This window comes from Syngnathoides biaculeatus, chromosome 2 (assembly GCF_019802595.1).
Source record: "Syngnathoides biaculeatus isolate LvHL_M chromosome 2, ASM1980259v1, whole genome shotgun sequence".
Taxonomy (NCBI): Eukaryota; Metazoa; Chordata; class Actinopteri; order Syngnathiformes; family Syngnathidae; genus Syngnathoides; species Syngnathoides biaculeatus.
Window position 1 is genome coordinate 21,874,447 of NC_084641.1, and position 17,448 is coordinate 21,891,894.

At 38.8% G+C, this 17,448-nt stretch overlaps 1 protein-coding gene across 1 annotated transcript in view; it reads left to right on the forward strand.

Annotated features, from left to right (window-relative positions):
- Positions 1 to 3,718: 3,718 nt before the first annotated feature.
- Positions 3,719 to 17,448, forward strand: part of asxl1 (ASXL transcriptional regulator 1) — a 39,578-nt gene continuing 25,848 nt past the window's right edge. The window contains exons 1-4 of the mRNA XM_061840769.1: positions 3,719 to 4,141; positions 13,037 to 13,119; positions 14,657 to 14,659; positions 17,112 to 17,229. Of these exons, the coding sequence (XP_061696753.1) occupies positions 4,085 to 4,141; positions 13,037 to 13,119; positions 14,657 to 14,659; positions 17,112 to 17,229 (261 nt within the window). The 5' untranslated portion in view covers positions 3,719 to 4,084. The remainder of the gene's footprint in view (positions 4,142 to 13,036; positions 13,120 to 14,656; positions 14,660 to 17,111; positions 17,230 to 17,448) is intronic.

Sequence of the window (17,448 nt, forward strand, 5' to 3'; positions counted from 1 at the left end):
TGGAGTCCAACTGTGGTAAATTCTGATGATTGAACATTATAAGGGCACATGCCTGTCTATATAAGGTCTCATAGTTGGCAGTGCATATCAGAGCAGAAACCAAGAAAAGAAGTATCAGGAATTGTCTGCACACCTTTGGGACCAGATTGTTTCAAGGCATAAACCTGGGGAAGGTCAAAAAATAATTACAGGAGCATAAGAACTTTGGAACCACCCGGACCATTCCTCGATCTGGCTGTCGAAACAAGCTGAGTAACTGGGGAAGAAGGGCCTTTGTCAGAGAGGTGAATAAGAAACCAATGGGTCTAAGGCAGTGTTTCCCAAAGTGGGGTCCACGGACCCCGAGAGGGTGAAAAACGTCTTTCCGGGGGGTCTGCGACACGATGTCTGAAACAGAATAATAGTAAAATATTTTTCACAAGTGTGAGGCAGGGTTTTCAACTCTTATTAGATATGAAGACGAAAAAACAAAATCGTCTGGAAGCTAATCATGATGTGAGAATTGCTCATTCCAGTGTTGAACCACGTTTTGATTTATTGTGCAAAAATAAAAAGCAAGAGCACACGAGCCACTAAAATTGAGTATTTCTTTGTACCAGACTGGCATAGCTGTGTCCAGCACTGCATTATTGGCGAACGTTGAGGTTGGGGGTCCGGGAGCTTTTTGAACAACTCACTGGGGGTCCGGGCCCAGGTTGACTGTGGGAACCACTGGTCTAAGGTGTGATCAGTGTTCTCTTGTGGAGATAGGATAACCATCCAGAAGATCAACCATTGGTAACGCACTGTGCCAATTAGGACCTTATGGTAGAATGATCAGATGAAAGCCACTTCTCACTAAAAGCCTCATGGTAACCCATTTGGAGTTTGCCAAAAGGCACCTTAAGGATTTTCAGACCTGGAGAAACAAAATTCTCTGCACTGATGAAACCAAAACAGAACTTTTTGGCCTGAATTGCAAGCATTATATCTGGAGAAGAGGCACTGCTTCATTCCCTTGCTACCGCCATCCAAACTGTGAACCACGGTGGTGGCAACATCATGCCGTGGGGGTGTTTTTCTGCTGTAGGAACTGGGCGACTAGTCTTCATAGAGGGTAAGGTGACAGCTGCTAAATATAGAGAAATTCTTCAAGAGCGTTCATCTGAGATGAGATGTCACGCTGTGGCGACCCCTAACAGGACAGGCCAAGAGAAACTTCCTCTTCAAGATAACTTGCTCTAAAACTCAGACTAGTGCACCTTCCAACACAACAATGACCACAAGCACAAGATAACTTGCTCTAAAACTCAGACTAGTGCGCCTTCAAACACAACAATGACCACAAGCACACAGCCAACATAATAAAGGAGTAGCTTCAAGAGCAACCTGAATGTCCTTGAACGGCCTCGCTGGAGCCCGGACTGGAATCCAATGAAACATCTCTGGAAAGACATGGGTGTCCACAGATGCTGCCGATCCAACCTGATAATCCTTGAGAGTGTGTCCAGACATGAACTGGAGAAACTGCCTCAAAAGAGGTGTCCCAAGCCTATGATTGCTGGTATTGGTGCTTTAACAAAATATTAAGCCAAGGGTGTGAAAACATATGTACTGTACCTGTTTACATTTTCAATAAATTAAAACAACTCTCTGAAAATGTTTTCAGTTTGTCGTTATGGGATATTTATGTTGAATTTTTAAAAGGAGAAAACTATACCCCAAATCATTTTTAGAATAAGTCTGCCTGTGGAAAAAGTGAAGGGTTGTGAATATTTTCTGGTGGCACTGTGTGTGTGTGTGGTGTGTGTGTGTGTATATATATATATATATATATATATATATATATATATATATATATATTATATATATATATATGTTGACACTAAATTTGTCTTCTGCTATAAGAAAAAAATGCCTACTAGAACATCTGAAAATCATTTTGGGAGACAAAATGGCAAAAAGGGGTGTGCTGCCATTTTACATTAGTTTCAATATGGTAGGTTAATTCTGAACAAGGCCACATCCCCAGTTATAAGAGGGTCTGCACAGTTATACAGCCACAATTTCCACGTTATTTTTACTTCCACTCTCAAAATGATTTTTTCATCCCCAGTTGAGTTGAGTTACTTCTCGATGGGTAATTCGTGTTGATGTTCTGGAGAAATTCTTACTGCTTTGTGGAGGGCAACATCTTTTGGTCATCCAGAGCAACCATGTTTCTCCTCTGGTTGGAAATGGTGTATAAAAATTGTAAAATGGTTTACAATACTCTGAAACGCACGGAAAAAAGCGTTTTTAATCTGGATTTAAAAAGATTCACACTTGGGGTGAACTCACCTCTGTCAGCAACTTATTCCATTTGTGTGCACGATAATAGCTAAATACTGCTTCACCATTTTTGCTTTGGACTCTGCACTTCATTATTAGACCTGAGTCAATCGATCTCAGAGCCCTACTGGGTTTGTATTCCATGTTTGTATTCTGGACCTAAACCTTTTAGTGATTTATAAACCATTGGCAGAACTTTAAAATGTATTCTAAAACTGACTGGAAGCCAGTGTAAGGACTTTAGAATTGGAGTTATATGGTCTGACCACTTTGTTCTGGTTACAAACCGAGTTGCAGCATTCTGAACGAGCTGCACCTTTTTAATGCTCTTTTTGGGAACAGCAGTCAAGAAGACCATTACAATAGGCAAGTCTACTTGAGATAAAAGCATGGATAAGCTTCACTTGGTCTGCTTGACACATGCTAGTCTTCACTCTAAATGTTTTTCAGATGGTAAAAGGCAGTTTTAACAATTGATTTGATATGACAGTTGAAGGTCAGGCCAGAATCTAGCAGAATGTTTAGAACTTGGTTTTTACTTTTTAAAGATGGTGAGTCCACGCATTTACGAACAGAAATCCTCTTCTTTATAGCTAAAACCAATTATCTACGTTTTGTTGTGGTTTACTTGAAGAAAATGTTGGCTCATCCAGTTATTTATCTGCTTTGGACAGTGACACAACACCTTAATTGAACAATAGTCATCTGGAGACAATGCTACATATATCTGTGTGTCATCTGCATAGTCAAAAGTAAAGTTCAGGAAAATTTGAGAAAGTTTACCATATACAGGCTGAACAGCAGGGGTCCAAAAATTGACCCTTGAGGGACCCATATGTCATTACCATTTGTTGAGATTGAGCACTTCTACAAGGTAGCTCCTTTCCTCCATGTAAGACCTGACCCAACCATTTAAGAACCGTTCCATTTAGCCTTACCCACGTTTCCAACCTGTTTAGCAGTATATTGTGATCTATACGGTATCAAAAGCAACTAAAGTGTGTGATGAGTGACAGTTGTCACCTCCAGCAGCTCCTCTGGCATGTTGTAGTTTTGTATTTGTGCGTTACACTGTCTCGTTCAAGTCACGACTGAAAGTGCATCGACGATTGTGGCTCTCCTTTCCCACATCTGAGGGCATTACACTCCAGGACTTTTTTTTTTTTTACCCCCACTTGAGTATGTCAAGATCACAAGTACCAGAAATTTCGCCTTGCGACACAAAAGCAAGAAATACAAAATACAATGGAACTACAGTATACAGAATGACAGGCAATAAATAAACAAACAAACGAGCAAATAAAGAAATAAATAATTTTTTGTCAATTTTCTGGTAAGACTATATAATACTATATGCAAGTGTGTGCTGGTGTGTTGGCCATGCTGCATAAATACGTCTTAAACATGTCATCTCATATTTGAACGGTGGGTTTTGTTGCAGGCCTATGGCACGGCTGACCTTTGACCTGGTAGTAGCGTTCCTGCAAGGCTTGTTCTGCTGCAGCATTCTGTAGACAGACGGCTTGAGCCTTCCTTCCCCACAACCGCGTTTCATCCCCACAGTGTCTGCTGGTCTTATTTAGGAACAGGCAGCAACGTATTTTCCCCACGAGCGACATACACTCGGGCGTGGTAGACGTCTTAAAGGGCCGACAACGCGAAAAGAAGTCGTTTTGTTTCGAGCAGCCAGGCGATAACGTTGTTAACCGTGTTAGCAGGTTGCTACACCGCCACCGTCTTTCTTCAGGGCGCTTTGCAGGCCATTGCGGAGGAAATGAAGGACAAACAAAAGAGAAAGAAGGAGCGGACCTGGGCTGAGGCGGCTCGCATGGTAAGCTGTCTCATTTGAACATTTAGTTGGGTGTGGGGGAGTTGTACAACGATTTGTTTGAGGTCACTGCGTCGCGGGTGTTTATGGACATTCCCGTCTACACAAGCTGGACATGGAAGATAGCTCTTGGCGTAGAATTGCGAACTAGTGTAGCTGTCGGGCTGTGCTTTGGTTAAATGTCTCTAAGCTTTTCATTGATTGTATGCACCAAAAGTCAGAAAGGGGAGATGGAATTCCAACCACCATGCTAACGGTAGCAAGAACGCTAAATGTCGCCTATGTTTAGAGCTCTTTGTTTGCTAAGCTGCATGCTAGCCACTTAGCGTCGTATTAATAAGAATTAAGAAGGTGCACGCATACACCACGCGAGGGAATTAAATAATGAGAAATTAAAGATCGTTTTCTGGATTAGAAAAACAATTCAACCCCTCCATTTCCGTAGTTGATATTGCTGAACGTAGCGTTGTAAGCTAACAGTTAACGGACTGTTGTGCTTTCACGCACAATGGTGCAAGCTATTAATTTTACACAGTGGTCAACATCAACTAGTACACACCTATGAAAAGTATAATTTTTCAAGATTTTAAGATTATTACCCTCAACGTGGTTGAATTCAAGCGATTACGTATTTTGGTGAGTGTGGGTGACCCACATTCATGGCAGTGTTTTGTACTTTGGGATGGTAGAAAAGCAAGGTTTTCTTTCAAATCATGTGTAGAGACCGCCAAGGATTGTTTAAAAAATTGTTCAAATCATGTGTTTTAGATACCAAGTCATTCCTTGGACTGTGGGCCATGAGGGAAAAAAAAAAAATTGATTACCTATTAATGTTGTTGTCCTACATGCTAAAAAAAAAAAAAAAAAACAAGAAAACCACATGCAAAAAAATTTCTTTTTTGCAGAAATGTGAAAATAAACGGTCCCAGCTTGTTTAATGCTTTAAAATGAGTATTCTGTCAGTTTGTTTTAACTTTTCATTCAGGTCATACGTTAATCAGATGATGAATTATCCCATCTTTTTTTTAAATATTATTCAAAATCCAACAAAAAATGAGTTACATGAGTAATTTTCCTTTAGTTCGCCTATGAAAATTAAGCAAAAAGTAAACTTTCTTACGCTTTGAAAGTTCCTGTGAATACAAAGACTGACACCAAAGGTATCTTAAACTTAGGGAAGGTCGACAACTTTATGGGAAAGTCCACAACTTGCTTTAGTCCTTAATTTCAAGGGAAGTCCACAGCTGACTGTTGGCCACTAGATGAAAGTCATCGTTTGTCCAAATGTCAGTACTTTCACTGCTCAGTCATTTCAAAATTGCTTTTGCACAGGGTATACAGGCTATGTCGGTTGGAAATCGCTCCCCATAATAAAACATATGGGTCCAATCTATCCTCTGACTTAAGTCGTGACTGATAACTGGTAACTAGTTCTGGAGCTGTATCCTTAAAAAAAAAAGTCATACTAAGTCGTTTCATTTCCTTTGTACATATTAGTGTGTGCATTTATTACCCAAATAATGCATTAATGTTTCAAAATGGTTACAAATGACATGACAGGTTTTAGTTCATTGAATAATTAATGGGATTTACATTAACCTACCTTTTACCAAACAGAATTTTATGAAAAAGCCTCGAACTGCAAAGCGTTCTGTGCAATGTATTGAAAATATTCATCATCAAATGCATAAAGCTCAATTACCAATTACATGGGCAAGTGCATGATGTAAAAACAAAAAAAAAGCATGGAACTTGAGCTGCTACAGTGACACCTTGATCACTTGCAGGGGGTCTTTAGCAGTACTTGCACCTTAAACACTCAACATACCGATCCAACAGTATTCAACATATCTGGCACCAACCTGGCAACAAGAAGCATACACCAACATCACCAATTGTCGCCCAACGGTGTTAGATTTTATCAAGTCCAGTGAAAGGTTAATAGAGATCACTGTCTCACAATTAATGCAGAAATCAATATCATTTACATGATGTTTGAGGCCATGTGCAGAAATTTTGAGTCGAATGAACCTGTAGAAAGCATGGATGCAGTTTATAAAATTTCCTTTTTGTCGCTCATCTTCATTCAGGACTACCTCGAGCAGCCATGTTTCTTTTCTGCACCGGTGGCACTGCATGCAGGGTATATTTATTCATCTGCTAGGGTCCAAAAACGTAATGAAATACCAAAATATTGAGTTATTATGAAAGATAACATAATTCATCAAATACTAACTTTATATGCGTGTATCACACTGAAAAATCACACCCAAAAAAAAAAAACGATCTTCAAACTTCAAAAATCCCCTTATTCTCATCACATTCCTTCCAAACTGGAATACACATGGCCTTTCCAAAGGCGCAATTTCACGTCAGATGCCATAATGGAACAAGTATTCTGTGAACCAAAAATGTTGCACTTCTACCGAGACCAGAGTGCCAGTGCCCCTCGCTACCATGGGGTCAACTCATTAATCATGGGTGCTGTGTACAGATTTGATGTTCAGTAGTATTCGTTATCGAGGAGATGCTGGTGTAGAAGTAAGTAAAATAAGTAGCAAAAATGAGTTTTGTGTAATATTTGCACTGACTTATTGTCAATGATTTAGTTTTACAACTGAACTAAGATGCTTTATTTTAATCATACACACATTTATATATGTGTGTTCTTGGGATCTTTTTCTTCATCACATTACAGTCAACCCCTTCCTCTTTAGGAGTCCGTACACTCCCTGAGAAGGGTTGCGTCAGGAAGGGCATCCGGCGTAAAAATTGTGCCAAACATATATGTGCGTTCATCTGAGATGACACGCTGTGGCGACCCCGAAAGGGACAAGCCAAAAGTAACCTCAACCTCCATTCACAACTTCATCTATTTGCACTTTTCCCCCATAAAAGCTATATGATGCAAAAACTCAACCTGTTCGCAGTTTTGTTTCACTTCACCTAATGCTCTTAAATGCTGCCAAAACAGTGGATAATTGTAAAAATATAATTGAAATCAAGGAAGTAGGTTGATTGTTCTGAGATCATTGTATGTGGGCAGGAGCTAAGTGTTGCATTAGTTGATGTCAAAATTTACGGACTGTCTTTACAGCATGTATGTTTTTGTTGTCCTAAGTCACTATCGAAAAGTTCAGGCTAACAAATGCCAGTCGTCGTCTTGGTTTTTGGTATTCTGAAATTGGCTGTGCAATTTTTTCTAAATCAAATTGTCTGTAAGCCATCAGTTTGTAAAGATAATGTATGATGAGGAAAAAGTTTGGACATCCCTGATTTTTAATTATTAATATAAGGAGTTTGAAACCTTTGAGTTGGTGTCAGTTTTTTTCCTATTTGACAATAAGGCTCTTCCTATTTACTATGTTTTTACAAGGATAAATATAATTCTTTTTTTTGTGTAGCAATTTTCCTTTTCTGTTTATTAGAGTAGGATCTTTGTAATTTTGAGGAGTGGGGTGGGGGGTGTTGAGACCTGAAGTAAGGGCAGATACCACCTGCTAAGCCTGATCAGGTCATGAATTCAAGTTTTAGAAAGCTTACATTTTCACAAATACTTCTTGTATTTGGTTTTCAACAACAATATTTGCCATATTGAACAATAACTACATATTTTAAATCAACAAACACGTGTAGATCTTTTAGACCAGGGGTGGGCAAATGTTTTCAAACAGGGGGGACATTGACTTTTGAAAATTGACAGCTGGGGAAAGCCAGAACCAGAAGCTTACAAATCAAAAATATCACCCCCAAAAATACATTGTAGTGTTCATACTTAGATTTACTTTTAATTGAAGCAGTGTTGTTCTGGTGATCACCTTTTTCCCCTGTGCATCAATGTTTGGTGTTAGTTTTGTTGTGGAAATTGTCATCTGAGATGTTTGTCAGTCAGCTGGGATCTGTGGGATGTTTTCTTGGTGTTCATCACACTAAAAACTCTGTTCACACATATGTTGAGCAAAACAACAGTAGCATCCTGGATTTGTAGAACTTTATTTACACTTCTCGTAATTTCTCGAAAAAAATGCGCAAATTTTTCCAAAAATATTTTCAAAAAGTTAATAAAGTCCATTATATTTAGGTATGGATGAAAAAAATACGTTGTATACAGGTACATCACATTGTATAGTTGTATACAGGCACATAGAGTGGCAAAAAAAGTTATACATATAGATTTCGATATATTTGATGTCTTATATTACACATATTTATTACGGGAATGTGCGCTCCCATCCTGAACTCTATGACGTCATCGGGCAATTTGCATTTTACAATCGTTAGCTTACCATGTTTGTTGCTAATGCACTAAAGATCAGAAACGACTGCCCATGAGTTTGTTTTAACTTAAACCAAGACAAAAAATGTCAACTACAACGGCTAGTTGTGCTACTGCTTTTAAAAGAAATGTGTCATGACTCGTAGCGATGACAACGCCAACCCGGAAGTAGCGTTGCAGTCCGTTACAATGATAGCTCGCCTCTGTGGCTTCAGGTGGCGATCAAAACAACGTAAGCTCAAACTAAATAATTCGAGCGTCTTTGGCACATAAAAAAACAAAAACAGGAGAGCGCACACAATTGATATGTTCGCTTTTTTTTTTTAATGTGCACATTACCCTCGTTTCTACGTATTTTGAGTTCAAGCTGTTTTGTTAGCCACCTGACGCCATAGGAAAGCTATGGCTTGGAGGGTGGGCGAGAGGCTGCGCTGTGGAACCAAAACTCTTGTGATTCAAAAAATGTTTCCCCACAAATGCCATGGATAGCACAGAGGATGACATGCTGTGGGAGCAAAATATGATCACTGTTCATGAATTCAGGAGGGACCAGAACTGGACCAAGTAGATAGAAACGTAGTTACGATAGATATTTTTCAGATTGGAGATGAGCCAGATATTGCTTTTCAAGTCTTGGCCAAGGATGTGTAATGTAGAGGATAAACTGCACGACGCACAAACATTTTACGCACAAATATTTAATGCAAAAAGTGTTTACGTCAAACAGTGTTAAATATTCATTGAAGATTGTAGTATGTGTTATCAACAGTATTAATAAAACGTTATGACATCACTGAGCATTTATTTTAGTTGGTTGAGGGATTCTGTTCTGACAATTACAGGGACCAGGACAAGCGTGTTCTGGGCCTGTCCTGAGATTATATTATGGCTACATCAGCACGTGCACAATGATTATTATTCATGATTGTTGTACAGACATTTTTTTTTAAAAAACAACATAAGTACAATCCTAACAAAATATAAATACAGATACTTCCACAACATTTTGAGTATATGGTAGCAGCAAATTGGTGGTGTGCATTGTACATTGGTAGAAGGGTTTTCCTGATTTTTATTTTTTTATATATTTTTTTTACCGGTCAACTTTGGGGGTTCGCATTATACTTCAGGACGCATTATACTCGAGAAATTACGTTAAAGTGCAAAACTCATCCAGTTTGAAAGTTGAACTTCTCTTTAAAGACAATCAAAATTGAGATCAGTTAGTTCCATCTGCATTTTCCATGGCGGTGTTCCTGGGTCTTGTGTGATGGAATCAGCTGGCATGGCAGTTTGTTAGATAAAGGGGTTTTTGCCGAACCTGCAAGCTTGATTTTAATCACTGAGCCATAGCCATCAGTTCCTGCATTGATTGGCTGGAGACTACGCAGATTTTATCGGCCTGATTTGAATCTGCTGACAATTGGCATTTCGTCCTGATCGGCTGATTGATCGTTTTTGTCATTTGCCAATCCAGTCAAGGATGTAATTGGTCAGCTCCGCAAAAGATATATATTCCGTGCTGCCGTCATGCACAGTATATCTTCATTCAAAAGCTAGTGTATTTTTGTTTAGTCATATTTATATGGGTTATTTTGTGTCTTTTGATGTACTAACGTAAATATCTGGCTTCAATGAAGTTAAAAAAAAAAGGGCAGCAGCTTTGGAGGGACATGATGGCTGAGACAAGGCGACACTATATCAGATTACTTCAACATCTTTTATTCCCATAACATCGCATCTCGTTTCTTACAATCATCGGGCTTTATTTTGTCAACTCAAACGCGACCGGATACACTTCTTAACGTGGGGATGACGAGACAAGTCAGTTGCACCGACTGTATTATAAGAAGAAAATTGGGTCGGTGGCGTGTTGGTGGTCACTGGTGCTCAGGACAGGAGAGGATGTTCGTGTAAGGCTTGCTTAGCGTACAGTGCCTTGTGAAAGTATTCGGCCCCCTTGAACTTTTCAACCTTACACCACATTTCAGGCTTCAAACATAATGATATAAAATGTATTTTTTTTGTCAATCAACAAGTGGGATACGATCGTGAAGTGGAACAAAATTTATTGGATATTTTATACTTTTTAAAAAAATAAAAAACTGAAAAGTGGGGCATGCAATATTATTCGGCCCCTTTACTTTCAGTGCAGCAAACTCACTCCAGAAGTTCAGTGAGGATCTCTGAATGATCCAATGGTGACTGATGATGATAAATAGAATCGACCAGTGTGTAATCAAGTCTCCATATAAAGGCACCTGCTCTGTGATAGTCTCAGGACTCTGTTTAAAGTGCAGAGAGCGTCATGAAGACCAAGGAACACACCAGGCAGGTCCGAAATACTGTTGTGGAGAAGTTTAAAGCCGGATTTGGATAAAAAAGATTTCCCCAGCTTTAAACATATCAAGGAGCACTGTGCAAGCAATCCTAATTAAATGGACGGAGTACCAGACCACTGCAAATCTACCAAGACCCCGCCGTTGCTTTAAACTTTTACCTGAAACAAGGAGAAGACTGATCAGAAATGCCATCAAGAGGCCCATGATCACTCTGGATGAACTGCAGAGCTCTACAGCTGAGGTGGGAGAGTCTGTCTCTCAGACAACAATCAGTCGTACACTGCACAAATCTGGCCTTTATTGAAGAGTGGCAAGAAGAAAGCTATTTCTTAAAGAGATCCATAATAAGTCTCGTTTAAAGTTTTCAACAATCCACCTGGGAGACACCAAACATGGAAGAAGGTTCTCTGTTCAAATGAATCCAAAATCAATCTTTTTTGACCACTTTGCATAACACACATTGTTTGGCGTAAAAGCAACACAGCTCATCACCCTGAACACACCATGGCCGCTGTCAAACATGGTGGTGGCACCTTCATGGTTTGGGCCTGCTTTTCTTCAGCAGGGACGGGGAAGATGGTTAAAATTGATGGGAAGATGAATGGAGCCAAATACAGGACCATTCTGGAAGATAACCTGTTGGAGTCTGCAAAAGACCTGAGACTTGGACAGGGATTTATCTTCCAAAAGGACAATGATCCAAAACATGAAGCCAAATCTACAATGGAATTGTTCACAAATAAACATCCAGGTGTTAGAATGGCCAAGTCAAAGTCCAGATCTGTATCTAATCAAGAATCTGTGGCAGAGCGGAAGACTGCAGTTCACAAACGCTCTGCATCCAACCTCACTGAGCTCGAGCTGTTTTCCAAGGAAGAATGGGCAAGAATTTCAGTCTCTCGATATGCAAAACTGATAGAGACATACTCCAAGTGACTTGCAGCTGTAATTGCAGCAAAAGTTGCCGCTACAAAGTATTAATGCAAGGGGGCGGAATAATAGTGCAAGCCCCAATTTTCAGTTTTTTATTTGTTAAAAAAAGTCTAAGAAATCCCATAAATTTCATTCCACTTCACGATTGTGTCCTATGTGGTGATTTTTGACAAAAAGTTCAAAGGGGCCGAATACTTAACAATTGAAACATCTTACGCCACACCAACAAACAAAAAGTAGATAAATTGCTATTTGTACTTACTGCCTAATCCTGTTTAATAGAAGACCATCATTACAGACCATGTTGTCTGTCACTATTACTCACTGCCATCTTACTTAAAATAGACCTATTGATCCCTCTTGTAATAACATTGTGATCGTTATTGGTGATCACTCCCAGAAATCCTGATCATGTAAAGCCTAATTGGCTGTTAGCATAATCGGCTTGCTTGGTAGCAAAATGACTGCTGCTGATATACTCCCCTAGAACAGCAAAGGGTTCTCAACAAATTGGATTTTGGCTGGAGTTAAGTGAAAAAATATATAGTTGTCCATTCTATGTTAAACACTTCACACTTACTGTCAACTCTTCTGTTATTTGGCCCACTTATGGTTGAAGAAGGGTTCGGAATAGTAGCAGATTTAAAAACAACCAAGCCAAGTCCATGTATCACTGTACCTACTGCACTACCTGGTAAAACAACTAGGCATTAGACCACAACCTGTTGCATACGCTTGGGATTACAGGACAAATTCACATGAATGTAGTCATGATTTTGATAAGATTTGGACGATTCTGTAATGATCTTTGGCAGGCTTGATTGAAATGATCAAACAGGCCAGGTGTGGCCTGCATGATCTAATTTGCCTACGCCTGGTTGAGATAGAACCATGTTCAAAGTTACCACAGGTATGCCAGGTACTCACACTTAAGACAACGAGACGAGTGATTTAGAAGTACAGTGGTACCTCTACTTAAGAACGTCTCAAGTGTCTCTGGCACACGGTGTTGGCCTTGCTAATCCACAGCAGGTTGCCCACTCCTGAGCAAGACCGAGACTGCCTGGATGGCTAAGACGCCCTCAGGCAGAGCTTGGCGCGTTGTCGAATGCATCTCCTCACCCTATGATATCTTTTCACCATATGTACTCTGGCGATGCCACGGCCAGCTCAAGATTATCATAAAAACTTAAAAATCTGTGAAATGCAGTTTTGCTTTTCAATGTATTTCTATGCTGTGGATAATGTGATGGCAATGCGAATCCTGTGAATCCGCTTACTACAAGCCTGGTTCTAATATAGTTTTCAATGTGTTTATTGGAGTTTTTCCTCTTAATTTTTTGGCAGGTGCTGGAGAACTTTTCTGATGCACCTATGACCCCGAAACAAATACTTCATGTGATCCAGACCAAGGGACTAAAGGAAATGCGGTCAGAATAACACACACAAGCTTACACACAATTAATTACATTTTGCTGTGAGAGACCCAGCAGTTAAAATAAACCAGGAAAGTTGTTGCTTACAGACTTAAACATTTTACATGTTTCGGCTCTGAATGTACAGCATAAAATGAGTACACTGCTCACATTTTTGGAAATATTTTATATATCAGGGGACAATACTGATTTAAAAAAAAAAAAAAAAATACTCTGAGATAATGTAAAGTAGTCACTGTACAGATCATACAACAGTGTTAAATCACTATTGCCTCGAAATACCTCAACATACAGCCATAAACTGCTGGCATCAAAAGTGCCCTGGACCCAATTGGCTTTTTTTCATCCCTAGTGTCATGTGACATGTTAGTGTTACATGGTGTTTGAATTTTTTTTTTAATCGCTTTCACAAGTTCTCATACTACATATATTTTATCTACTAGACTTTACATGATCAGGATTTTTTTTTTTGGGCCGATCATTGAGTTTAAACATAACCGATCACTGAGCCAATCACAAGATGGAGGAATGTCTATTTAAATGATTTATTCAGTTACTTTATATACTTTTGTATACTGAGTATCTTCAAAAATATCTTGTCACGTCATGAATTCTCATCATTCAGGTCAAACAAACATTACAAAATGACAGAAATATTGGGTGATAACTTATTGCATTTTAGTGTAGTATAGTGCAGTGAAAAAGTATATTGACGAGTATTGTCACACTCACAGGTTTCAAAACATTAAACCAATTTTACATACTCAAACAACCCAAGGAGATACAAAAGGCAGTTTTCAAATGACAATTTATTAAGGCACAAAAAAATACAAACTTTTGTGACGCTCTCTGAAAAAGTAAAAATACTCTGTCAGAGAGCGTGAAGAAAGCCACAAGATCTCAAGAACCAATGCATCATGCCACGATCCAAAGAAATTCAAGAAGAAATGAAAAAAAAAATGATTGAAATCTGTCAGTCTGGAAAATGTTACAAAACCATTTCCAAGGCTTTGGGGATCCAGTGAACCACTGTTATAGCCATTAACCACAAATGGAGAAAACATGAAACAGCGACAAACCTTTCCAGGAGTGGATGACCAACTAAAATTACTCAGTGTGTGACAATGACTCAGAACCCCGAACGCCATCTAAAGATCTGCAGGCCTTACTGGCCTCAGTTAAGGTTAGTGTTCATGACTCTACCTCGGCGAAAACCCCTGCTGTCAGTGAAGAATACAAAGGCTCATCTCACGTTTGCCCAAAAACAACTTCATGATCCTCAAGATTTTCGGAAAAACATTTCCTGCATTGATGAGTCAAAAGTTTAACTTTTTAAAGTTGTGCGGCCCATTACATTTGGCATAAAACTGGCCCAGCATTTGATTAAAAAGAACATTATGTCAACAGCGAAGCATGGTGGTGGCACTGTGATATTCTGAGGCGGCTTTACGACCTCAAGACCAGGACAACTTGCCGTGATTGAATTCTGATGCGTACCAGAAAATCCTGAAAGAGAGTGTCTGGCCATCAGTTCGTACCTTCAAACTCAAGCACTCTTGGATCTTGCAGCAGGACAACGATTTGAAACACACCAGCAAGTCTACCTCTGAATGGTTAAAAAAAAAAAATGTTGGTTTTTTTTTTTGGACTGGCCAAATTAAAGTCTGGATTTAAATCCAATTGAGATGCTGTAGTGTGACCTTAAATGAGCAGTTCATGCTAGAAGACCCTCCAATACGGCGGATTTGAAACAATTGTGCAAAGAAGAGTGGGACAAAATTCCTCCACAGTGATGTGAAAGACTGATCAATGATCGCAAAAGTTTGATTTCAGTTATTGCTGCCAAGGGTGGTACAACCCGTTATTAGGTTCAGGGGACACATTTCGAAGAGGGTTTGGCTTTTTTGTGTCTTAATAAGTTGAATTGTCATTCAAAAACTGAAGTTTGTATTTCCTTGGGTTGTCTCTGAGTGAAATTAAAACTGGGTTGATGATTTGAAACCTTTGTGTGTGATAGATATGGGGGGAAAAAAACCAACTACTCTAAAATCAGGACCGGTGTGAATACTTTTTCACGGCACTATAAATTACTTCATACAAATCGAAAGGTTAGAGCATGTTTGGACAGAACGGCGGCATGTTTACGTACAACTGTTAGTGCTAGCAATAGCTTGCTAGGCTACAAAACATTTTGTTACTTGCTTGTGAGCCGTTATTTAAAGTACGTGAACATAGCTCAAGCAATCAGAATCTGCTTTTTTGGCCAAGTATGTTACAACATACAAGAAATTTGTCTTTGGTAGTTTGTATAACATACATGTTGCGTATAAAGAACAGAACAAATGAACTAATAAGAAAAAAGGAAACATACAATAAACAAACAACAATAGACGGAAACTTTTTTTTCCTTATAAGATCCTTGAATTAAGATCCTTTCCTGAGCAATGGTGACTAACAGCACACGTGACCTCCCATTTTGTCCTTATAATACACCCGACGCGTTGCATTGTTGTTATTGTCGCTGTGGTAAAAAGTGTATCTGGTCACGTTTGAGTCGACAAGATAAACCCCAGTGATCGGAAAAGACTGGATGCGATGTTATTGAAATACAACATTTTATTGCAGTGTGTATGTATACATACATACATATGTGGATTAGTCGGCCAATCACAAAAATAATCTAATAATAGTTTATCTAATAGTAATGTCTTCATACTCGGGAAAGTTCCGATTTTGTTTTGATTTAAGTGCTACATTATATAATTTTATTCTCCCATGTTAGAAATATATGATATTCCCTGAACAATCTTAATGGTTTTCCAACATTAAAATTTTTGGAAATGTGATTTTAACTCTGTTTTTCTGTTTCATTTCTATGGACTCTCTCACCCGTTGATGTGCAAAACAGAAGGTATGTTATCTGTTAAGTTTACATTTCAATGAAGGTTTTTGCTGGAAAAGCAATTCTGTTATGTAAAGTTTGTTCAATATCTAAACTAACAGATATTATGGCTAAACTCTACAGGATATTTTCTGCCCCAGAATCAAAACAAAATTTTCCTTGTTACATTTTTTTTGTCTTCAAAAAAGGCATTCAGATTATCATGCATTAATTTATTCCTATTGCGCTTTTCTGACACATTCGATAAGCAATAGTGGGGCTTTCTCTGTACATTTGTGTTCATATAGTTCCAGCCACTTTTGATCAAAACACTCCACGAATGACTCCTTTAAGACTGATTTAGCACCAGAAATATAAATCTGTTTTCATAACCTTTATTGTCGTACATACAAGGTTCCTACACAAGTATGAAAAGGATGGCATTTCATTTAATACATATCCATTTATGGAAAGTATGCACAGTGGAAAGCATAATGGGGAAAAATAGACGGAATTGAAACTATTGTATGAGGAAAATATAAATTTCCAAGAACCAACCCAATTTATAAAGAAAAATAGAGACAGACAGAGAGATCAATCATTATTTTTAACGCACTTGGACGCAGAGCTTCAATGTTTCTGAGGGAGCACACAGTTTTATACTATGGGCTTGGCAAATACTCAATTTTGATCACTTCAGAAAATTCCATCATTGTACAATATCACCTGATAATGTGGACCCTCCAGACATCAAAAGTAGTTGACGTAACAAAAAACAACAATCATTGTGTGTCCATCCATCCATGGAGTCGCTTATCCTATGGGCCGAGTGTGTCAACCTACAGGATCTCATCTTCATGTCTTATGTTGGCAACACTCTCCATGACAAAAGCAAAATCTGTCGTAGCATTCCTTAACATTACCTAGGTTTTCTTTCAAATTAAAGTGACATTTTTGTGCTAAGTCCATGTTAGAAAGTCTAACTATGGAGGGCTAAATGCCCAAAATATGGGGCCTTTTACTTCAAATGGATGCAAATTGGCTGTGTTCAACCTGATACTCAATACCTAGTGATAGAAGTTTGTATTGTCTGTTTTTTACACAGTGGTACGGCACCTTTGGCCTGCCTGGTAACAATGCTTCACTCCCAGGTGAGGGGAGATCGGGTCAAGAACAGCATCTTCTTTAAGCTGCCTGGACGGATGAGCTTATTCACTCTAAAGGTATGCAAATGCGATCCTCTAACTTTTTATAAATTGTGACACACTCACACTCCTGTTGTTAACATTATTTATTTATTTATCCAGGTAATATAATTAACAGGTTCTCTCTTACTATGATGACTTGACAGCAGAGTAAAACAAAGCAAGGTCAAATAAACGAGAATTTCTTGTGTATAATGCGCAATACCCTCAATAAAGTCGATGGTGCATTATACATGT